Source organism: Vespula vulgaris, chromosome 7, assembly GCF_905475345.1.
Source record: "Vespula vulgaris chromosome 7, iyVesVulg1.1, whole genome shotgun sequence".
NCBI classification, from domain to species: Eukaryota; Metazoa; Arthropoda; class Insecta; order Hymenoptera; family Vespidae; genus Vespula; species Vespula vulgaris.
Window position 1 is genome coordinate 7,363,228 of NC_066592.1, and position 25,862 is coordinate 7,389,089.

At 29.4% G+C, this 25,862-nt stretch overlaps 2 protein-coding genes and 1 non-coding gene across 9 annotated transcripts; 2 read left to right on the plus strand and 1 right to left on the minus strand.

Moving 5' to 3' along the window:
* Positions 1–1,746: 1,746 nt before the first annotated feature.
* LOC127065369 (tubulin polyglutamylase TTLL5) lies at positions 1,747–22,979 on the minus strand. 2 transcript variants are annotated; one of them, XM_050997599.1, is made up of 14 exons: positions 22,736–22,979; positions 22,029–22,112; positions 21,825–21,948; positions 7,036–7,142; positions 6,712–6,925; positions 6,189–6,445; positions 5,870–6,069; positions 5,456–5,685; positions 5,174–5,369; positions 4,900–5,065; positions 4,690–4,830; positions 4,373–4,523; positions 4,108–4,274; positions 1,747–4,031 (listed from the first exon to the last, which is right to left on the minus strand). In XM_050997599.1, the coding sequence occupies exons 1-14, from the start codon at positions 22,933–22,935 to the stop codon at positions 3,812–3,814; spliced, it is 2,457 nt and encodes an 818-aa protein (XP_050853556.1). In that variant the 5' UTR covers positions 22,936–22,979; the 3' UTR covers positions 1,747–3,811. The 2 variants fall into 2 exon arrangements, with proteins under 2 accessions (XP_050853556.1, XP_050853557.1); XM_050997600.1 differs by lacking the exons at positions 21,825–21,948; positions 22,029–22,112; positions 22,736–22,979 and adding an exon at positions 12,140–12,212.
* Trnat-ugu (transfer RNA threonine (anticodon UGU)) lies at positions 7,951–8,023 on the plus strand. Its single transcript has one exon. It is a non-coding gene; the product is annotated as a tRNA-Thr (tRNA).
* On the plus strand, positions 12,226–25,653 carry LOC127065374 (uncharacterized). Of its 6 annotated transcripts, XM_050997626.1 has the most exons (3): positions 15,145–16,292; positions 19,223–19,547; positions 25,407–25,653. In XM_050997626.1, coding segments are annotated over exons 1-3 (420 nt in total). In that variant the 5' UTR covers positions 15,145–16,291; the 3' UTR covers positions 25,501–25,653. The 6 variants fall into 6 exon arrangements, with proteins under 6 accessions (XP_050853579.1, XP_050853583.1, XP_050853578.1 ...); XM_050997622.1 differs by lacking the exons at positions 15,145–16,292; positions 25,407–25,653 and adding an exon at positions 12,226–12,373 and having other exon boundaries at positions 19,223–21,656; XM_050997621.1 differs by lacking the exon at positions 25,407–25,653 and having other exon boundaries at positions 15,440–16,292; positions 19,223–21,656.
* The last annotated feature ends 209 nt before the right edge of the window (positions 25,654–25,862 follow it).

Below are 25,862 nucleotides of genomic sequence, written 5' to 3' on the forward strand. Positions count from 1 at the left end.
AAGCGTCAAGTAATATTAAAAAAATACATATTACATTATATTTTTAATTATATTCAATTAAAGTAAATGCATGAGCTTTAACCAAGTTAAAAATATAGGAAAGAACAATGATGTTCGTAATGCGCATGCGTATTCTAGTACTGCCATCTTTCAAATAAATTTCGCGCTATCATTGACTTCTCTGAATTATATTATTTTGCTTCCTTTTTTTTTTGTTTAAAATGTAATCTAATGATATAAGGAGTATTACACTATTAATATTCAGGTAATAATAACATATAACATTTCACATTTTATTTATTGAGATTTCTTTCTATTTGAATGACAATTTAATAATGCGAAAATATGATTTAACACGAAATATTATTCAATGCATCCCACATTTTAAGATCGAAAAAAATTTCTAGAAAAATCTCAGTTTCATAACAACTAAAAAAGTCCTTATTAATATCGAAGATATTATTTTCGATGTTCTTTTTCATATCACATACTAACTATATCAAGATAATTATTATGTATTTTAATAGAGTTTGCCATGAATCTGAGCATATGCTATGTTATTTGATTGGTAATAATAGTAAAATAATTTATGCAACTATATTTATTATAATATATTATATTAAAGCATATATTATTATTATTATTATTGTTGTTGTTGTTATTATTATTATTATTATTAATATTAATATTAATATTATTATTATTATATGCTTTATCAGTAAGTAAATGCAATAAGCTGACTAGTAAATCTTATAGATCACAGGTAGAAAGGGAGTGTTGCATTTGCAGCACATATATACATTTTTAGATTAAATAATTGTATATGGTTTTGCTATTGCTTTTCTTTTTTTCCCAAATCATATGCATTATAATATAATTGAAAATTTGTTTTATTCATAAAATTGACTAAATGGACATGTAAAATTTTAATAAGTGATTGACTTATTGCATATATTTAATAAAAGAAATTACAATGAACATATTAATATAATGAAAAATAAAAATAACATAATGTGTATAAAAGATAATCAATGTAACTTCAATTATTATAAGAATACAATGAAATTATAAATTCAGGTGTGACAATTTAACAAAAATTATTTTGGAACACTCAGGTGTATATCTTACTAAGCATAGAGTAACATTTAATAAATTAAGTACAAAGATATTAGTTTTATTATAAACTATCAGTAAGAATAAAATTAAAAAGATCGCTATAGTTTATTAATTAATAGTAAACTTCATTGAAGATACATATTTACTAAGCCTGTATAATTTTAACAGGAAAGGCAGTTTAAACTCCAAACTTTGGAGTAGATATTTTATCATTTCGTTTATAACTGTCAAAATACTTATTCCATAAAGTATCGTAACCGGTTAAACAATATAACTTTGCGAATAAAAGGTTCTAATGTGAACAGCATAATTTTGTGCATTACACGTATGGTAAATAAAACTTATTCTTATAAAATAATATACTATATATACCACATTTTTTTTTTAATACAAATTTGAAAAACTGATCTTACAATTTTATTTTATAAGTTGAAGACAACATACAAACGATATGTATGTATATCCTTTATAAAATGTATTATATTGCTATTGATAAAAATGTGGATATATCAGAGTTAATGAGTAAAATTTTAATACTATATTGTTAAATATTAATTTTTTAAATGTTGATGCCCTCACATTTAGATAGATGTAAATGTTTTAATAATTAGGTAATTTTTCACTGTGCAAGCAAGATAAATATGCATTAAATGGAATTAGTATTTTCTTAAACTTTATAATTCTTTCTTTTTTCTTTCTTTTTTTTTTATATAAAGCAAATACTTCCATATCTTTACTTTACCTGCAATTATAACTGCGTTGATTGCAATCAAAGGTATTGGATAATTGATATTTTTTATAAGTATCTACTGAATTATCTTATTCGTTGTAAAATAAAGTTATAATACCGTATTATATATATGAAAAATATTAGGCTTATAAGGTTAACTATTTATGCCATTTCTATATTTTTCTTTTTCTTTATAATAATGATTTAGTTCTTTTTTTGTATTAGGCAGCAACAGTACACATGATGTTTACATCTTATAAAGAATGATGCTACATTTTTATTCTAAATTATATTAATTTGAATGTTTTTCAATATCATTATGTACTGTGCATAGTAACCAAATTATTTAAATTATGCTACGGGTGCCATATTTGTTTATGATACATAAAATGTACCTATATCACAGTAAGCAAATTCAAATGTTTGTCTTCATGAATAACGTTTAGCACATCGTTTATATCTTAATAATATCAAGTAAATAGAATATATTTAGCAAGCATTGGGTGAAAAAATATTTCATCTGGAAGAAAAAGCAGTAAATTCTCAAAATATCGACGGAATTACGTGGATGGAAATATTGCTCTACATATAATAAGCCGAACTATATCATCATTGTAATCCATTTTGATTAATGGCTGTACAGTTTATCTTTTAATACATAAATTTTGTTCGTAGCATTGAAAAAAGCAGTATATAAATGTAAAGTATCTAGCTTTATCTTATGCAAATTGATATCTTATTATTACAAATATTATAGCCTTGCTCATGCATGAAGACATTCAATTTTTTTTTATACACAAACACACTCTCTCACACACACACATTGCACATTAATATTTTTAGGGGGGAAAAAAAAGAGAGAAAAAAAAAAGAAAACAAATTATGTTCAACTAATTCTTGATAATAGTTTGCATCATGTAGCTTTTACAATATATTATTCTTTGCCTCACGATATGTTAAAATATTTACTATGATGTTTAACTATAGTTATTTCTAAACGTAATAAATAAATAAATAAATGTTGCCGTGTACTATAGAATTAGTCTTCTTTGATAATAATAAACATTCCTTTTACTGTGACTAGATGCAGAAACATGGATGTCAACAAATATTATTTTTAAAATCAATTATAGAAACATATAGTAAGCATAGGAACATTTTGAATATGAATGTAAATATACTTTATCAATCATAAGTAGTGTAAATTATTGTTATATTATTATTAAGACAAGTTTTTATATTCACGAAAGTAAATAATTTAGTCATATATTATTGTAATTATATAGCGATTATAATATAAATTATTGATAATATGTCTATTATTTGTGCTAAGAAAGTAAGTAGTAATTTTTTTGTAATATCAATGAAAGAAAATGAACTATTTCATGATGCTTTACCATAATTGATTGATAAAGTTTGATATAATTTAATGAAAGTAGATCTGCTTTAGAGATTTAATCGGTGATTTAATAAAAGCAATATATTATGTTCACACAAATTACCGCGTATTCTTTTTTTTAAATTTTTATATATCTTTGGCCGTTTGTATAATTGTATCTAATTGCGTTTCTTCATTGTGCTTCTTCATATTTCATTGTATGATTAATGTCAATTAATAAATATATCTTTCAAGACTAGCTTGGATAATGCTGCTTAAATTTTGTCCAAAATTTTAAATGTTTGGACAGTCAATAAAATGACTAAATTTCGAGCAAGATTGTTTAAAATCTCAGTTAGACTTATGCTATTGATAAACTTCTCTATTTTGTAGAACTGTTAAAGCGCTTTTTAAGCGTATCCAAAATATTCATTTTCGTAATTACATTCTTCACGCTAGTAAAAGAGAGACAACGATCACTCATCCTAATGAATGATTGTCCACTTAAACCAGAATATTCAGTAATCTTAACGTTAATTAATGTTAATAATAAAGAACTGGTAATTTATAAATAAAATTATTATACTCTATGTTCTTGGAGCTTTTGTAGTTCTTGTAGAGGATTGTGTGCATTTACATTGTTCGGTTGTAGCGGCATTCGAATACACTCGGGAAGTTATATGTGGTAATGAACATAAAAGATTAGGTCCACGCAAACTTCCAGCAAAACCACTTCTACCCAAAAAACTATGCGCACACTTGTACAATTGCGTTTGTAAAATTAATACGTCATCGAGGTCTTCTTCACTGCATTACAAATATAAAAATTGTATGATAAAATTTTAATATTGATCAATTTTTTTTAATATAAATAAATAATTACCCTGCTGCAGCTAGGAACTTTTGGAAAAGTCTATTGGGAACAGTACATGGACGATCAACTGTATCTGCATAAAGTTCTGTTTCTCTATTGTACAAGTGTAAGAAATCTGATAATTGCTTAGCAGTTATAGCTGCACGATCTTTGTCACTCAACTTACTGCTTGGTAACTATTAATACAAAAATGATATTTTTAATATTTGTATTATTATTATTTACATTATAGAAATTATATTCTATAATTTATAAAATAAAAATTTCTACTTACTGTAAATAAAAACGGAGTTCTTAAGTTAGACGAGGATTGTTGAAGAAATTTCATAACAAGATCACAGCATGCTGGATCTGCATTTGATTGTGATATTTTGCGAAGTATGTGTCCTAAATATAAACCAAAAGCTTTCCTTGCTTCACCAGGACTAAAAAATATACAATGTATAAAGTAAATAATTATTAAAATAAGTAAATAATTAATAAATAATAAAAAAAATAATAAATAATAAAAATAATTAACAGAAAATTGGTTTCATTTGTATGATAATTTAACGTTTTTCGTATACCTTTATTATAAATTATTATACAAACCTTAATGTATTTCCTTCTTGCATTGATTTCATAACTAAATTTTTATATTTATGAGTATCTACATCCATATTTTCCTTACTATCGCCGCGATCCAAACTTTGTTTATGACCCTTTACTAGAGCTCTTTCATACCTTTCATATCTAAAAAAAAATGTTGGATTTTATTTAAACGACATTCAAATATTTAATAATATATAACTGAAAATTTACCTAGACAATCTGTCTAATGTAACTTCTGGAATAACAAAACCAGTATTTCGATTAGCTGCAGGAAACAATTGTTCATGTAACATTAAATTGTGGTTTGTGGTGACTGATTGTGGAATTCTCCCAGGCCCTAATGGATCAGAAACTATTGGTATACCAGTTGATGTATCTGTAAATAGACAATAAATTTGTATAATTTTATTTAACTATTCATTTATATATATATATATATATATATATATATATATATATAAATATGTATAAATAATAAAAATACCTAAATATTGTGAATATATTTCCCATGACTTTGGACTAGGAAATATGCGAACAAATCCTCCTCTTCTTTCAAATTGTGCTTTCGCGGATGCTACTATTCGTTGTTGTTCAGAACTTAATCCTCCTTTTATTATATTACTCTTCCCAACACTCTTTTTTTTATGAGCTAATGTTTCCGCGGATTGCACTCTTCGATACTGCATAAAATTAAAAGAAATAAATGCACACTTAGTAAAGAAAATAATAAAAGCTTTTTTTACTACGTTTTATTTGGTACACTTACACCAGCCATTCTTTTAGTGGGATTAGCCAAAGAACGATTTAGGTGCATACTTTGAGGCCGTAACATTGGATCAACAGCAGGAATACCAACAAGAGTAAGTAAATCAGCTATTAATGCTGATTTTAATCTGACATCCAGTGGAGAATCACATCCCAATGATGGTGTCAGATTTACTTCCAGTAGCCAAGGTTTCAAAGTATCATCAATCAGGATGTCAAAACCAAACAATTCTATGATGCAAAAAGGATTTCAATCATGGATTTTGGATATATAAGCTATTTATATATCAAGCAAAAATACTAGATTATTAAAGAAAACTATTAAATATATATATTTCGTGCAAAGTTGGAAATGTCATAGGGATATAAAAATATTGTAATGATACAATTATATATAAATTGTGATTATTATTACCAAAACATGTTTCTGGATGTTTCACGAATTGTTTAACACCGCTAACAATTCCGGAAGCAGTAGCTAAAATTGATTTAATTATAATATCTTCGATACGTTGCATTAGTTGTTCGGTATCTTGACCAATAGAACGCAAATGTCGTAATAATGCAGATAATGTCCATTTATGACCTACATCTTCTGCATCTGGATCTTCACTTCTATATTTAAAAAAAGAAATACATAGTTTATGAAACGAGCGTAAATTAAGACGTTGAATTTTATGCACATATATGTCAAAGATAATGTAAACTGGAGGGTAGAGAAGAATGTAACTTACTTAACATAATCTACATGGAATTTATTGATGCTGTAGTTACATAAGTGCATACAAGGATTCCAAACGTATTGATTACCACCATCATATTTAACAGTTGCAAACCTCACTAATCCTTCTTCATATAGATATATCAATAATGGGTCATAATTTGTTACAGCAACATAGAGACGTAAATCGCATTTGTGCCCATCCACTAACAATGGATTATTTATATATTGTGCAACTATCACAGATTCATCTGTAAGGATTTTCTCAGGCTGCAATATAAATATTAAAGAATTATGAATGATTATTGATAACAAATTGTAAAGCATGTGTATATACATATACATATACATATACATATACATATACATATATATATATATATATATATATATATATATATATATATATATATTATAATAAAAAAGGAATAACAGTTTAGTCACCCAAAATCGAAGATAAACAATAGCTATACAGAAACTCCTATTTCTTATATCTATCTCTACGTAAAATCATACCTAAAAATTATTATGCTCACACTATTAACAATATAAATTCCGCGTCCACGAGAACTGGCTTTTGGTTTAACGATCCAAGGTCCTCGGTACCTAAAATGCGCGGTAAGTAATTCTCTTGATTCACTGGGTAAAAGGAAGGTTTGTGGAATAAAATCCAAATTTCGCAAGCCTTTACTTCTTTGCATTGCCTCAATATTCTTATACAATCGATCTTTCCGTGTGATTTCGTAGGATCTGCAAATATATCAATTCATTCATAAATTTGTTTTGCATAAATTATATAAATAATTTTAACTTATTATCCAATTTAATTTATAATTTAATTTATATATATTAATCTTTACCTTGGAAAGTGATTAACTTTTTGATAAGATTGCAAGTTACGTAGAATATCCGGCTTTGGATGATTTCCCATCCACAATATATTAAAATCTGTTTCATTCATGGGTACCTGAAAAATAAAAATATTATTTTTTTTATATTATTTAAAAGGTATTTCAAATTTTTATTAATCGTCACGCACACACATAATAGAATGAAATATCGAAAGTAAATAACGACAAAAAAATTGATCGTATATAAGTTGAAGAAAATATGGAAGAATTTTCTATCGTGTAAGTCTTTAATATTCGTCTTGCATTCAAATATATTGGCGTCTTAGTCGACCTTGCGGTTAGTTTTCGTAGGAATAACGTGTTCACGCTGACGGATTGCTAATAGCTCTGAATAATTAAAACTTTTATGGTGTAAGTGTTAAATGATATTATATACAATGATTCTATTTAATTAAAAGAAATTAAATATTAGACCTAGACAGTAAATTGTAAGATCGAATAATATAATAAGGATTAATTAATTTTATTATTTTATATTTGTTATCATATATTTTTATTATATATATTAATTATATTTAGTAATATATATATGTATATATATAATTAAAATGTACATATATTATTTCTTAACAATAACAAATAATAAATATTTATTATTTTTTAAATAAACATTATGAAATAAATCTTAAAGAACAAATAGCTTTTATATATATTTTCTATTTTTACATTTACGTTTGAAATTATAAACTGTTAATTATAGTGATATTCGTATTCATATCAAATTCCATATAAAATTATGTTGTACATCATATATTTTTAAATAAACAATGTTAGTTGATCATTATAATACATAAAATAATAAAATGTCTTATATTTATATATGAAGTATGTTGAAGAAAGAATGTAAGGAAGGTACTAACACAAGCCTCCATAGCTCAGGGGTTAGAGCACTGGTCTTGTAAACCAGGGGTCGAGAGTTCAAATCTCTCTGGGGGCAATTTTTCTATTCCCAAAATTTGGGAGGTGACTCTGTATGCGTACAATGTCACTAATTTTTTTTTAATATTTATATTTAAAAAATTATTTTAACTAATATTTACGTATAACTAAAAATAATTAAAATAAAAATATTTTAATAAAAATATATTAAATTCCGACAAAAATTCTTTTTATATACTCTGAGAAGTGATACGAAATCTTAATAAATAATTTTCTTTCGTAATAAGATTTATTCACACGAGAGATATTTATAATTTAAAAAAAAAAAAGAATAAGAGGAAAAAGATCTTTTATTTGTAAATATTATATCAAATCATCTAGAATCACTAGTTTGTCGCTAATAGTTACACGTACTGTTTCATCGAACGGCACAGAATATAATTTTAAATTATAATTCTATAATCGAACGTACAAATTACACGTAGATCTAGTTAACTGTTATTAAGGCACATCGTGCATTTATATAAGATAACTTGAATCTTATATGAGATAAATAATAATATGATGTAGAAATCATTCAAGTGATTTAGATTACGTACATAATAAATCATATCAAATTGATATAAATCAAAATGAAACCCATTTTAATTTGATATTTATTCTTTTTCTTCTTCTTCTTCTTCTTCATATAATAAAAAATTTCTGATTCGTATTTTCTGATTTTTAAATTACTATTGTAAAGTTGTATAATACATTATGTATATACGAGAAAACGATTAGCACGATTTAATCGATAATTTAGTACTTACAATTTAGTAATTCCGATTAAACGAATATTTTAACTTATAAAGAATTTTAAGTTACGTATTAAAAACGATAATGCAATATATCCTTATATATAAGGAAATTATATTTAGGAATAAGAATAATGCAATGATAATGAAGTCACGAATCCTCGTATACTATCGAAACTTTGAAATTTGCGAAATGGAAAAAAAAATGAAAAAAATGGAATAAGCCGAATAGAAGAGATATAAAAATTAGAAAAATAAATAAATAAATAGACAGATAAATAAATACATAAATAAATAAATAAGTAAATGATAAAAAAAAAGAGATAATAGGAAGAAAAAAAGAACAGAACCGCATAGAAGAACATGAGTAATTTCTCGTGATACGAAAGACTACGTGACTGTCGACACGCCGAGCCCATTGACTTTTCATTTAACGATACAGGACCTTCGTTTCATGGCAGTATAATCGATTTGCGTCACGGGGACGCATAATTGAATCAGAAAAAAGAATCTTTTTATAAGCAATGGAGGTTCTATAAATTTTTAATAATTCCCATTGTTCTTATTGAATTTATTGAAAATACGATAATAAAGTTTACACAACTCTACGTACATACAAATACACACATATATGCTCGCGCGCGCGTATGTGTGTATTATGTACTTCCCTATAGATAAATAAAACTAATATAGAATATAAAATACGAAAGATTCGTTTTCTATCATTGTTTTCAAAAATTTAACATTTCCACGGCATTCAATTCATGTCGTTCCGACGACATAAAAATTTGACGACATAAAAATTTGTTCGTTAACGTTTAGGTGGAATTTGTCCTTAAGTAAAACCACGCGGAACTAATTAATTCGCCTAGACACGAGGTAGGCGATGAAACGTCAAGGTAGAGAGAGGGAGAGAGAGAGAGAGAGAGAGAGAGAGAGAGAGAGAGAGAGAGAGAGAGAGAAAGGGAGAGAAACGCGAATAGAGAGGGAAGGAGGGAGTGAGAGAGAGAGAGAGAGAGAGAGGGCAGAGTGTGAAAGAGAGAGGTAAAGAGAGGGAGACAGAGACAGAGACAGAGAGAGAGAGAAAGAGAGTATATAAAAATATTCTTGGTTCACAGATACGCAGATCATAAAAGGGAGACGAGGTTTATCAAAGCCATTGACCAAGGACTTGTTTGGGTCTGAAGGACTTTCTCAAGATTGATCAACCTAATATATATATATATATACACACACACACACACGCACACGCATACATATACATATGTATACACATATATATATCGGAAGAAGTGTCGCCTCGGGCGTTGAAGGAATACGGAAATTAAAGTGGAAACGGTCCGAACATTAACAATGATCAGGGACAATGCCATATTATTTCATGCGATCGTGAGCCTTTTTTCTAGGGATATTATAAATAGGGATATATAATAACAATCGTCTATTTCATTTCATTATTATTGACTTAAGTATCTTCCTTTTTTTACGATCGATTCAATACAATTTTCTTTTTTTATTTTTTTTTTTTTTTGATTGATAAACAAGTATTTATATATACATATGTAGTTATGTTGTCTGTATGTGTGTGTATGTGTGAGAGAGAGAGAGAGTGAGAGGGAGGGAGGGAGGAAGAGAGGGAGAAGAATCGGAAGGGTAGAAAAACAAAACAAATCATTATGTTTTTACTTCGATAAAATCGACCAATCTAAAATTCTATCAGCGAGAAGGGGAAGTTTAACCGCGTAGAAGGATGATGCCAGGAAGTTTGTACCGAAGAGAGAAATGAAGGAAAGACGAAGAAAAGACGAAGGAGAGACGAAGGAGACGACGAAAAGACGACGAAGACGACGACGAAGACGACAACATTCATGCTCTTGCTCGTTTTACGAACGTGAGTCACATATTACATTACTGATCAAGGATAACGAGCAGGATTGTTAAAAAAGAGAGAGAGAGAAATCTTAACTTTGCTCTCTCTCTCTCTCTCTCTCTCTCTCTCTCTCTCTCTCTTTCTCTCTCTCTCTCTCTCTCTCTCTCTCTCTCTCTCTCTCTTTCTCAAGCAAGTAATTTATAGTTCGATTTTAATATTATTTTTATCATAGTCGATACCATGTTTATCTATTTTCTTGACCGTTCAGCCTATTGAAGTAGGAAATAATAATAGAAGAGAGAAAAAGAGATAGAGATAGATAGAGATAGAAAGAGAAAGAGAGAGAGAGAAAGATGGAAAAACTAAAGAGATTAGAATTCTTGAAAATAAAGATAAGAAAATTTGCCTTTAACCCTGACTGTTCCGCGCATCGTTTGCGTTGATTTGCACGTTCTCGAGGTCGTAGAGAAGAGCATTCCCTATTTTTATCTCGCGCATTTGGCGAACATTTATAGAAGCAAATCGAGATCGTCCGAGTATCGTTACTCGATAACGACGTAAAGTCGTTCCTCTTTTTCCCTTAGGGCTTTCGTTAACGACGACTTTGATCTCATTTTGTTTGAACGCATAACGCAACGAGGTCAAGGATGATGATTAAGCGAATAATGGACATTGTAAAAGTTAATGATTGTTATTCCTGAGCCACGATTATATCGAGTAATTTGTTATATTATCTCTTTATATACATACGTCTAATTTATTATCTGAAAGTAGAACATCGATAAGCAGCGTTACAAATTATATTTGAATTGAAAGGTTAATTTTATTCGATCTTAATATTTTAATAGCGGAAAACAATAATTTTCGATCACAATGAAACGAAACGATAAAGAAATGATATCGAAGAATATCAATAGAAATGTATTGTATTATCGTTTGAAAGTTTATCAAAGTGAATTTTAATTCTATATCAGTTCTACATAAATCACAAATAGTAAAATGAAAAAGAAACATTATCGAGCGTTATTCATAGGTACATAATATTTAGATAGATCAAATTTATGGCTTCGTTCAAATGGTAAAATAATATCAATTCGTAATAATTAAATAAATAAATAAAACTGATTTTAGTAATAGTTTCCATCGAAATGATGGGAACAAAAAGTATTTTCAAATTTCCATTCTAATAACATCAATGGTGATTCTTACATTATGAATCAAAATTCTTCGACTCAATTTTCTTTTTCTTTCTATTATTAATTTACACTTATACCTTCATCTTATTTACTATCAATGTTCTTGTATTAAAAATTCGATAAACCGATAGAAGAGTAAAAGAGAGAGAGAGAGAGAGAGAGAGAGAGAGATAGAGATGCCGAATAATTCGGACTTCGATTTTCTACGTATCCAATAATCGTAGTGTGTCGTATCGTTAAATATATAAATAAATAAATAAATAAATTTTGTCGTCGTATACTCATCGATGTCCTTCAACGATTGAAAAACTTACAAATAGAAGTAAACGGTTGACGGGAGCTTTAGATTTTCATCGTTGACAAGGGTGACGAAGATGACGCCGATCGCGCCAACGGTGGCGCGACGATAGCGGCGATGGCGGCAACTATGACGACGAGGTCGCAAGCCGAAGAGCAACACACACGAGACACACGCAATTTCGATGGTACGACAGTCTAGCACGAGCTGCCGCTCAGGAGACACCCGTAGGGGACTTGCTTGTTTCAAGGTAAGCTATTTCATTTGTTCGACACTCTTTCTCTCTCTCTCTCTCTCTTTTTTCTCTCTCCCTTTCTCTCTCTCTTTCTCTCTCTCTTTCTTTCTCTCTTTCTTTCTTTCTTTCTTTCTTTCTTTCTTTTTTTCTTTCTTTCTTTCTCTTTTAGCTTTACTTTACACAATTTTAAAGATATACGAAGGTTACCCTGTTTTGTTTTTTTTTCCTGTCAACCTTATGATCGAACCGAACCTATTACTATAAATGAATTAAAAGCTTCGAAAATCGAAGGGAAAGAAACAAAAAATATATAGAAGAGAAAAAAAAATAGAAGAGTCGTGTTTCAAAGCCACCGACCTCAATATTCCAACTAGAAAGTAACGTCGAAATACGAACAAATTGTTTAATAAAAGCTTGAATGAAATGAAATAAAATGAAATAAAATGAAATGAATAAATGAATAAATGAATGAATGAATGAATGAATGAATGAATGAATGAATACATAAATAAATAAATAACATAAAAAAGTGAAAAAAAGAAAGAAAGAAAATAAGAAAGATAGAAAGAATAGCGTAGGGTAAGGAAAATGGTCCAGTGAAAGTTAGACTCGAAGCGACGCGCGACGTCGATTCGATGTTTGTCTTTATGTAACTTACGTATGCACGGGTGCAGCGTACCCGTCCGGGATTTCGAATCGGTCACGTGGTTTGTGCGCCCGGATTTCTAACTTCAGAAGAAGAGGATCGAGATCGATGCCGCCAAGATTTGGCACCGTTCTAGTTTTATTATTATTGTTACTGTTATTGTTGTTATTATTATTAATATTATTAATATTAATATTATTGTTATTATTATTATTATATATTTTCTTTTTTAATTTTATTTTTAACAAAGTTTTAAAAATCTATCGTCCTTATTGCGAAGTACAACTGTGTGCGTTTTTTTTTGTCGATAAATCGTACGTTCAAAAATAACGGATATATTTTTTTCTTCTTTTTTTCTTTTAGATACGTGCAATAAAATATCGAAAATTTGTTGGCGATTATATTCTATTTGTTATAATTACTTTTATAGTGAACTCGATTACACTTCGTGGTCATTATCTCAAAATTAATGTTACTATAGTTATGCTCATCCGTGCATCGTGTTTCTCGTTATCTCAGTGATAAAAGTAATCAAAGGAAATATCAAGCAACGCGCACAGTGTTATTTCGTTGACAGAACAATGCGAGATTCTTGATCGAAGAGATCTCTGAGATCAACGAGGTTATTAATTGAATGTATCGAAGCGAGAATTCGATCTTTATCGTTCTCAATTCCTCAAGTTTCTTCGATCAATTAACCTTCGATTCGTTAGGAACATCATTGATTTATATCCTTATTTATCGTAACCCTTGATTTTCAATTAGATAGATATATAGATAGATAACATTGACAATAACTCGTAACAAATTCGTAAACAAAGTAAATGAAACAAATCAATCAATAACGATAATCGTTGGGTCAGTTAAGTTTCTTCTTCTATTTTTTTTCCTTTCTTTCCTGTCGATCGTCAAGAAGAGAATAATTGTATTCAATGACATCCACTTTCGTTCGATTACCCCTTCTTATATCTCAATATCGTTCAATCGATATTGAAACGAATGAGCGAAGCAACGTTTAGTACTAAATATCTTATTTTAAATGTCGATCGGCAAATTTATTGCTTCGTTAAAAATAGAAAAATAAATTATCAAAACACGTGGATTAAACGTATCGGACAACACGTGTATTTACGTCGAGATCAAGATATTTTTAAATACAGCTAGTTTTTTCCCCGGTAATAATCAAAACGTTTGTTTCCTCTGCGGCAGCAGATTTAGTTATCGTTAACGTACTTTGCTGTTTATTATTATTATTATTAATATTATTTATTATTCTTTTTTTTCTCTTTTTATTTATACGTTCGAAAAACGGATATAAAAAAGAAATGGAAAAAATGAAAAGAAATGGATGATCGAGTTAACGTTCGAAAACGAATATATAAATTACGAAGGATTTATTTGTCTCGATTATGCGTCGTTGATCAATTGATAAAAATCCCGTAAGCATCCTCTTTGAATCACGATCCAACGAATTCATTATTTAAGTTTTACATTGATTACGTACTATATCATCATCTCATTCCTCTATTTATAGTAATAATCCAACGGGATTACCGTTTCGCATTACATCGCATGATGCGCGTTGATAGTTTTCCCGCAAAAAAGACCTTTTGCGCTTTGAAATCGAACGTGCACACGCATAGAACGAATCAGAGGAAGGGAGCGGGAGCGGGAGCGAGAGAGAGAGAGAGAGAGAGAGAGAGAGAGAGAGAGAGAGAGAGAGAAATGACGTCGCGCGATATCGATGCGAATGTCTTTTGATTTAATAATGATCATGATTTTTCCTCGATCTTCTTCATAAAAACATAATAATATTACGAATAGATCGAAGAGAACGATAAATTTCGTGTTTTGTTTTTTTTTTTGGATTTCTAAGAGGGAACAAAAATAGAAGGAGATGAGAAAAATAAAATGATGAAGAAACATAAATTATAAATTTAAACTTAACACGTTGGATTCGTACGAAAATTTGTAAAAATCTCGAATTAAATGAATGGATTGATTCATAAGAATATATTGTAGTTGGTAATCACATTGGTTTTTTTTTTAATAAGTATGCAAATATAATCTATTCAAATGATTTAATTCATTAATGGTTATATAACATGATTGTATTTTCAACATGATTTTATTCATTAGAAAATTTTAAAAAATGAAGATTAAAAAGAAAAAGAAAAAAAAATGATTCATCAAAATGTATTATAATCGGTGGGATTGTACTTCTTTATATCAACAAATTTAAGTGGAACAAGAAAAATAGGTTAATTCGAATGGTTAATTAAATAAATAATAAATATTAATTAATTAATGAAAATTAATAATGTGATTACATAACATGATCATCATTTTATTCAATCAAAAATGATAATGATTCAGGATTAAATAAATAATTCATAAAAATATATTATAATTAATAATCATTCATTTATTTATATAAAAAAAAATTTTATATGAAACAGGAAAACGAGAATGACTAATTGATCATATAAAATTATTTACACGATTGAAATTTAAAAAATTCGGAGAATTAAATAAATAATTCATAAAAAAATACATTAAAGTCAGTAATCGTCCGGTTCTTTACAAAAAGAAAAAATGTAGGCATAATAGGAAAAAACGACTAATAATCGTCTTGTTCGAAAATTTCAAAAATTTAGGATTACAAAAATGATTCATAGAAATGAATTATAGTCAGTAATCATTCGCTTCGTCATAAAAAAAAAAAAAAAACAAGAAAAAGAGAAAAAGAAATTGAGATGAAACAGGAAAAAAAGAATTAGCGAATATAAAATCGATCACGTCATACGATTAATCAATGTCGATTCAATAGTGCGGGAATTTAAAAAGAAAAAAAAAACAGATCTTTTTTTAAAGTAAACGTAAAACGAGTTTCGAGCACGTGTCACCTGAATTTGTTTCACTGATTTTATCGACTCGTATAGTTAAAAGAGTAACCGTTGGTTGTCTGAGAATTTCAAACCGAAGGAAAAATGAAGTTTGTACTTTTTAATAATCGGCCAGTCGTGAGAAACCGGTTCCATGACGCCGCGTTACGCACCATCGTGTCTCTTCGTTCCATAACCCGATTGCATTTTCTATCATATAGTATTGCCATCAGTTGCGATCATACAAAGTTACAACTCAGACGTGTCTTTTCGCCGGGTGTGTAGTAATAATGTTATCCATGTTTACGTTATTCTGACCATTTATGGAGAAAAATAAAAAATAATATTTTTCCCGCTGTACACATATTGTGACATTTGTCGATCGATTCAACGATATAAAAGAGTAAGATTTTCTTTTTAAATACAGTTTAATTTTTTGACAAAAAATTGAGCGTTTCTTAATATAGGAAATGATACATATACAAGGTGTATACATAATACGTGAACTCGGAATATATCAAAATAATAAGAATAATAACAATTTATCTATTAAATTATCAAATTGTTTGAACAATTTGTAGATTTTTTATTAATTCTCTTCTTCGTAAAGAATATATTCGAATTGCGAAAGTCACAAAACTGAAAACATTTCATTGATCTTAGGAACTTCTCTAAAGTATTAATTGTTATTTGAATTCATTAATTAAATGACGAACTGTTATATTTATTTGCGATATAAATAAATAAATATATATATATATGCAAATACAGTTAAATAGAAAATTTTTATATATGTTTTGTATACTGAAATCATCAATATATAATATCATTCTATGTATATAGATCCTGTATATCTATGAAACATAAAATGCTATAAATTTGAGAGTTCAAAAGAGAATAGATAATTTTATGTATTAAAGATTACATTATATAAGATTAAAATAAAAGGAAGAAAATATTTATTCAAATAAAACGCGTGTCGTTTATTTCACTGAAAACGATTAGAATCTAAATGTTATCGAGAAAAAAAAATGTTAAATTAAAAAGATAAGTAAGAAACTCGTTCTTCTTGCTAATCGTGAAAATAATAAGATAATAAAATTCGTTCGCTATTTTAAAAAACAGGAATTTTGATCGGTGGAAAATTTGTTTTATTTTTAAAAAAAGGACAAGAAAGAGAGAGAAGGAGAAAAAAGAAATTAAAAAGAAACGACAAACATCAATAGATTATTGCCTCCATCGACACGAAATACTATATAAGCGGCGTCTATTCACGTCCGTCTTCCATCTAAATGTCAAGGTATATCGGCTATCGTCGTTAATTTTTGAAAATCGATGTATTACATCGTGATGCGTTGAAACGCGAGCAAGCATGCGTACGTACGTACCTACATGCATGCGTAACTTTCTTCAAAGTAAAATTCACGTGAGGTGAGGCAAGCCCTCGCTTATATGTATATCCTTCGGTACGATGAAAACGACGATCGCGAATCTTCGATCTGCCGATCATGAACTTCCTCATTTCGTGATATAAACAAATATTTAAAAGGACGAGCACGTGGACGAGCGTTGAATAGAATTTTAATCGTTTCTTAGAGATATCTCAAGTTCTTCTTCTGGTTCCTTTGGTCACGACGAAAGAATCGTGACGATGATCGAAATTTATTTGACGAAAATACATTTCTATTCTCAACAACAAATAAAAAAATAATATCGAATATATATATATATATATATATATATATATATGTGTGTGTACACGCACATGTTGTGTTTTTTTAATTATCAATAATAACAGATATTAACCGCGACACCGCAAAACGTATTACACATGATAAATACACACAACCAATGAATAATATACATACTATTAAAAAACTCCATCAGTGATACTTTTAAGTTTTGCATTGCATACAGAAAGAGACGTGCGCGCTTGTATTCAGAACGTTTGTTATATCTACTGTTCAAGGTCCCCTCGCGCAATTATTAGCTTTTCAACGAAAATTTCAACATATTCTTACGTGTGCTATACAATAAATTACTTCCTGTGTTATACCTTTTTTTTTTAATCGCAGCAAAAGACGACAATATAATAACTACGATTATTCGATCTTGAATAATAAAACGAACGAACGAAATTAAAGAAGAATATTTAATAACGATCGTACCATATAATCGATTTCTTAACCTCGTTTAATTCTACGAGTATATATATAACACTATATTATTTACCCTCGTCTTATTTACATGCAACTGAATATGTAAAGTTTCATGGTAGAAAACAAAGAATAAAAAAAAGAGAAAAGATAAAAAACGTATGAGATAATGTTGATCGGATTATTTATGATACTTCTGGATGTAAATCGATGTAACTACTCATTCGTAAACACTTTGCGAATATTTGAAATATTGCGCGTTATTAATCGATTCTCGTATCGCGTGTTTTTCCTTTTAATTATTCCAATAAATTAAATTAGAAAAAGAAAAATATATATATGCATATATGTAAATTTATATACATACATACATATATATATATATATATATATATATATATATATATATATATAAGATTAAATTAAAATTGATTTAAAAAAGAAAAGATCTAACAAGACGATATCGATATGAACGTTCCTCTTTAAATTCAACGAAACTATCTCCTCTCGACTTTATCTTAAAATCGTATAATGTTCTACAAAACTACGCATGTATATATATATATATCTATATTCTATTCACTCTCCTTTTTCATCCCTCTCGAAAAATAATTTTTAAAATGTAGTAAGACATTTTCATCGCAAAGCACAATTAGTATTCTGGTGCACAACAGATCTAAGGAAAGAGACGACTGGAACAAAAATCGACTGTTATGAAGAAGGTAGAGAATAGTAGTCTGATAATTCGACCGATTCCATTTTTTTTCGTACAGACTCGAAATATTTTCGTGAACTCGATCAGATTTCAAGGACTTTCTTAATTAACGAATAAGGTCGAAGTCTCAATCATTCTTTTCCATGATACGATTTCGTCATATACTTTTAGTTGATCCGCCGTAAAACGAGGTACGAAAGTATGACACTGACGGCCTAGTGCGGTTAACCTCAAAGTCTCGATTTCCCGCCGTTAGAGCCACTATTTTTAGGTGTTCATAATTTATCGAATTATTTGCTTATAATCTCTTTTACGTATAAGTAATTTTCGAATGTTGCTCTATGTAATTGTGTATTAATATCCATACGTTACTGTCATCTACGTCTCGTATATCTGTATGATAATGTCGAAGAGAGTGAAAGAGCGTGTAGTCTTTGATACATTAATTTATTATATTTTTAGTGAATGAACAAGAGAAGATGCCTGGCCACCGTCAGCCTAATTCCTTAGAAGGACTTAGTTTGGGACAAGTGTGCCAACAACTCGACGGGACGTGCCGTCGGCTGCAAGTGCTTTCTCAAGAATCATCGGCAGCACAGGTGCTCGCTTTCGCAAAACAAACTATCAGGCCATATTATATCAATGCCTTACCCGCACGTCTGCGCTCTCAAGTTATTGAAGAAACTTCGAGAATGCTGTACGGTCCCTCATCGGATGGTTCAACTCTCATTTCTGGTCCTGCTCCACTGTATTTATTAGCACTGCTTCTTGGTCATGATATAAAACAGTTAAGGGTGATTCTTTGTTGTTACTATGGATGCAGTCATCAAACGTCGCTCCTAAAGTTATTAGCTTCAGAAGGAATTGGACTAGAGTCTTTAGAACTGGCTCGTTCTGCTTTATTGAGATTAGATTGCAAGTTGTTAAGATCTGCTTTATTAAACATGAAAAATTTGTTAAGTTTGACTCTTCGCAATATAGCTAGCGATGCTGTACTTCAAGTCATTGGGAAAGCATGCCCCAAGTTAGTAGTTCTAGATGTAGCATGTTCGAGACAAGTGACGGATGCAGGCTTAAAACAATTATTGCTGCAAGTGGAACTCAGAGATAAAGCACCACATACGACTACACAAGAGCCTACCAGTTGGTCCAAATTGAAAACCTTGCTATCATCTAGATTAAAGATGAGAGGTTCTAAATCCGAAAAGAAAGAAAAGCAAGGTGTTTTGTTGGAGTATTATGAAAGTCGAAATTTTATTTGTGATACGCTTAGAGTTCTTAATGTTGCAAGTACTAGTGTTACAAGTGCAGGTGTACTTTTGGCCTTAGTATATGTACCACAACTCGAATCTTTAGCAGAATACAATCACATGGGAAGAGTGGTAGAAATTATGAATAGAGGACTTATCGGATTGAAAACTCCATTTTCCTTAACACAAGCAAGAAGCTGCAGAACAACACCAGCTCGTCTAGAACTTCTTGCTCAAGCATGCCCACGAGTGGAAAAATTACACATTTCTGAACCTCATCATCCTCCTGAAGCACTACGATTGTTTCCCTATGTCACTTCTTTGACTGTACATGGTATTCCAGCACAAAGAGAATGGCTAGATGGTTTCTATGATTATTTACACACAAATGGTCAAAATTTGAAAGAATTAAATCTTCGAATAATACAAAATGAAAATCTAATACAAATAGATTTGAAAGAAATCTTCAGTAATTGCCCTAATCTCAGAATATTGACCAAGGATGGTTTCAGTATAATATGGGCAGAAGGATTAGATCCACCACCTCTCAAATATTTGAGAAAAGTTCAATTGGGACACACAGTAAATGCCTTAGCTATCACAAAAATTCTCTCCTTGGCACCAGAATTGACTGCGCTTCATATTCACAGTTGTTTTGATCTCACAAATGAACACTTAGAAAAATTATTGAATATTCCCACAAGACCGAGAAGTGGTAGAAAATCTGACAAAAACGAAAATAGTTTAGTGCAGAATTTAACATGTTTTTATATATACGAAGCCAGCAAAGTGTCTGCAACTACTGTGTTAAATATGTTTCAAAACTGCAAACGTTTACGAAGAATCGGTAATTTGGCAAATTGGGGATTGGATTGTGAAGGTGTAACGATGTTACGAACGACGTTAGCACGCGCAAATTTAGACGTGGATTTATGTCCTGGTTCTCATTGGTTTTGGAGCAATTGTATTCAGTAGCATATATCAAGGCTGATAATTTTATCATTGAGGGAGCCTTTCCAGCATTTTTAAAACCATGACATTATTAGTTGTTCTATAAAAATCTATAGATTTCCATTTTTTAAAGACTCCTCATTTATCAGTATTAAAAATTTAATTTAGGTACTTAGGTGAGCTAATGGCTCTTGAAAAAAAAAAGAAAAAACAATAAAATAAAATGGAGTTGCCATTTCTAAATAATAAAATTTAATATAAAATTATATTTTGAAAATTAAAATGCTACAAATGAATATGCATTGTTCAAACGTTATATATTATATCGTGCAATAATATTAATTCAAGTATTCAATCAAAGTATAATATAAATAGTGTAAGACTTAATAGTATATTGCAAAGTTCAAACAACACTGTCCTTATTCAGCTTTGTTATTTGAATATAACAAAAATATAACGGCAGGAATTAAGTCTAATATAGATATTAGTATATATTACTGAAAAATTGGATACTTTCTTGAGTATAAATTAAAAATGATTTAAATCATTGGATATATAAATCAAATTATATTTATTCAAATTATAAGTGAAATAAAAAACTATATCTCTTATCTTGTTTTTCAAGTAAACAATAATAAGAAAGAAAAATTGTACTTGTATATATATTCGTGTCAAATTATAATAATTGAAGAATATATCTATTTTATAAATATTTAGATAATCCTTCCTATAATAATATTTTATGGTTATAAGTTTTATCTCTATTTTCATAAGATACAAAATATTAATTATAAGTAAACTAAAATGTGTTTCTTTCTTTTTTATAATTTTTAATTTAATTTTTTTAAATATATTAAACTTACCTCTGATAGGCCATGGGATTGTAGTAAAAGATTTATAAGCTTGGTGTCTGTTTGAAAAATTTTGTACGTCATATGTAACTGTTTAGCTGGTGGATCTTCTGGAGGTGTAGACAAAGCACAACATCTGAAAGAATGAATAGAACAATGAGAAATAATGCATAAACATCATTAATAATTAGATCAACGGAATGTATATATGCTTACTTAAAGCGTAAGGTAGGTGCTTTGTTTCCAACAGGACTACTTAGTAGCCATTCGTTGTTTATTGGACTCTGTTCTTTCGTTGTGCTGTAATTCAGGAACAAGAAAGACATCAAGCACATATAATAATAACGTAGAAAAGACAATTTTAAACTTATAATGTATGCTAAATATGCAATGGTAATGTAGATTGAATTGTTTTAACACTACACTAACAGATGGCGTCTTTTCATCGATTATATCGAACGTCGGTAAACGAGGAGACTTTATCATTAACATTTTTGAAAATAAGTAAAAAATCGATTTAACGATAACGAACATACAAAGTAAAATAATTTGTAATTAGGAAGGGAAGCGTACTAATCAAACTTTCACTCGTTCTGCTCACTCGTTCGCTCGAGTCACGATTAACAGTTTCGCGATAATTGGTTATATAAAATAATTACGTTCACTTCTTTTAAGTATTCGAGAGACCTTTTACTTCGATAATTAGAGAAATCGTTATACATTCCGGTAATTAGATACATTTACGCATGCCACGTACTACATTTACTTAATCAAAGAGATTTCAACAGCAATTAACTCGACAGTACAGATATACGAGAAAAATGTTCAAAAACGATTTGCTAATTGCAATCACGTACGAATAAAATCGAACGGCATACAAATTGAGGACAATGTATCCATTTAAATAGTTTTCCAATACTCACCGTTTTTCGGTATTAGAATTATGTGGTTTATGCACGAAGGGTTCGAGAGTTTCCTCGCTACTATTTGATAATTGTGACATACCAGAAAGACTGGAGGATGACATCGACTCTTTCGGTCGTTTTCCCTCCAACTTTCTTATCGTAGTGGCTTTCCTTTGGGACAACATGATCGACCCTGAAATCACAGAAAACGAATTCATATCAAATTTACCATAAAATGCTTAAATGAAAATTGAATTCAATCACATCGATATGTAACAAAATGTATAAATATATTCTTAATAGAATGCAGGACATATAGAAATACGTTAATGCTGATAGCATGCCAATTTCAATAACAAGGTAGGACAGAGTAGGGGAAAACAAGAAATAGAGGAAGTATTATAGGATAGGAAAAGGCAAGACAGGACAGAACAAAATCGGACAAAACAGGAAAGGATTAGTACAGCTCAGCTCGTTGCATCTTAGGTTTCATCTAGGGTTGCATCTAGGGTTTCGTGTGGGGTTACGTCTGGTATCTTCGATTATTTTCGGGGAAAATATAATCGAAAATAATCGAAGATGTCAAAAGTATTTTTTCAACATATTATTTTAAAAAATGGACGATATAGTAATAAGAAAAAAAATATAATAAAGAATATAGAATAAAATAAAAAAATTTTAATTTAACCTTAGTAGTATTTTCCAAGGTTATCACATAATTAAATAATTATCATTACTGTGTTACCATATAGTATCCTCATACAACATTCTTCTGAAACATTTTTTGCATCTTTAACATTTAAAAAAATAATCGCATTTGTATTTGAATCAGACATTTTATATTTACTATACTGTATTTAATATATGTATATGCATACGTGTAGGTATATGTATATATGTAGTCTATTTTATATCCTCCATTTATAATATCAGGTAATAAAAGGATATCAAACGTACTTTCAATCGAAAGATATTTCAACGGGAGATATCGTAAACTAGTTCTATGTTCCTTTCGATACTTTATACTTATCTGTTCTACATTTCATGAATTATTATGATTAACATAACTGATATCGATCGACATGTACGTCGATGATCTTGTAATATGGATCAGCCAAAGGAAATTATGTCAGGGTATTTTTCTTACGTCGTCGTACATAAGCTAGTCAGTCAAGTCCTTAGAGATCCTAAGGCTTCACCTCGTTATAATTTTTCATCGACGTGACAAGTAAAAGACTTTGCTCTTTTAGACTATCTTGTACTAAAAATAGAAAAGAAAAAAAGAAAGAAAAGAAGGGGGAAAAAAATCTCGTCATAATTTTATTCGCTCAAAAAGAATTTATTAATCGAGGCTTGTCCATTTATAGAACATATTCATTATACCGAAGATCGAATTATGCATGAAGTAAAGTTTGTAAGGCCACAAGTAAGGGAAATAGAGTCTACCTTGAATGACAAGACGTTACTTTATTGTGTACGTGAGTTTTACAATTTATACAACAGAACAGTAGAATATTCGAATTTATTATTCCAAGCATTCGCGCAATTACGTGTACGTGTGTATTCATATATATATTCATATATATATACACTCCAAAATATATAACATATACAAATATAATACAACTACACACACAAACAACAAGCAAACATATATAGTATATAGTATATATAATACAATATGGCATCGATTCCCTACTATATCATCGCACCTTCCTTATGTTAGAATGTTAATGATGTTCTGGATATAAATGTGATCTGCGCCAACATTTTTAGACGGTGAATCGACTGGTCGCGTACAAATCAACGAATTAACGGATACAGATATGTTGGAGAAAATCACTGACATACGAGAATACGAATAAGAACATGGTATTCGTATTCCGAGATTCGCATTTGAAATGTCATTGCATCAGGTAAAGGTTTTCGGGCTTTAAAAAGTTTAGCACGAAAACGCGTCACGAAAGGTCGTACTTATGTAAAGTCTGCCTTCCTACATTTTAGTTTTAATGTTCGCTTGGAGAATAGAAAAAGAAATGAAAGAAAAAAATACAGAAAGGTGCGTATGTGTGTATGAAAGAGAAAGAGAAAGACACAAAGAGACAGACAAAGACAGAGAGAGAGAGAGAGAAAGAGAGAGAGAGAGAAAGCAAAAGAAAGAGAGCGAAAAAGAGAATATCAGGAAAGTCACAACATTTCAAAATGTTCACGGATATATAGATTCATTAATATTTCTTATTTATGAAATGACTTATGATTCATCGAACATTTTTAAGAACGAATATGACAATATTACCTTATTTTAATTAACGTAAAAATCTGCATGCCGCATTATGGTACCCTCCGTCAATACGTAGAATATAAAAACAGATGGGCGCCGAATGGACGGTGCGTGAGTCACTATCGCGATTATGCGATTGTAATTCATCGTTTGCATAACACGGAAAAGGGAGAAAGCCATTTAATATATTCGATAAACCGTAAAAGTTATGCATCTCTAAAACACACATACATGCACACACTCAACGACAGAGACAGAGACAACAACTGAGAGAGACAGAGACAGAGATATTGAATTTATCTGACATACCTTACAAACAATTCAACCTACAGAAATAATTTTTTTATTGATAAGTTTACAAAGGAAATATACATCAATATATTCATAGCAATTTTTTTTTTTTTACAGGTTAAATGGTGTGGAAGAATCTCAAAGCCAAATTTATTTCCGTGAATGGACCTACAAAATATTCACACCGCAGTTTCACAGGCAACAGCTGTAAAATGATATTCATGTCCAGTGTACAAGAATGAAATTCAGAAGAAAAGTTAATAGGACTAAGATTAATATCAATAAATTGTATGTAAAATTGTATAATTAAAAATAACAAACTAAGATGTATTATTCATATATTAACAATAAAAATGTCCAAAATATAAACACATAGAATATGCTCTTCATTAAACCCTACCATTATCCTCTTCCACCAAGAATTGGTAAACGATTGTTAACTTCTAAAAAAAGTATTTCTGCAAACCGAGTGACCAGAAGTGATCCACAGGATCAATTGATTCATGAAGAAGTAAAACATCAAACACGGCCATCTCCACGTAAGCAATTGTCACCTGTTAAAAATTCAAATTC

Excerpts from the sequence above, each read along its gene's own strand:
- LOC127065369 (XM_050997599.1), bottom strand. The coding sequence starts at position 22,935 with ATGAATTCGTTTTCTGTGATTTCAGGGTCGATCATGTTGTCCCAAAGG. Across the intron at positions 21,949-22,028 it reads GCACCTACCTTACGCTTTAA|ATGTTGTGCTTTGTCTACAC; the intron begins GTAAGCATATAT and ends TCATTCTTTCAG. Across the intron at positions 5,066-5,173 it reads AATATATTCACAATATTTAG|ATACATCAACTGGTATACCA; the intron begins GTATTTTTATTA and ends GTCTATTTACAG.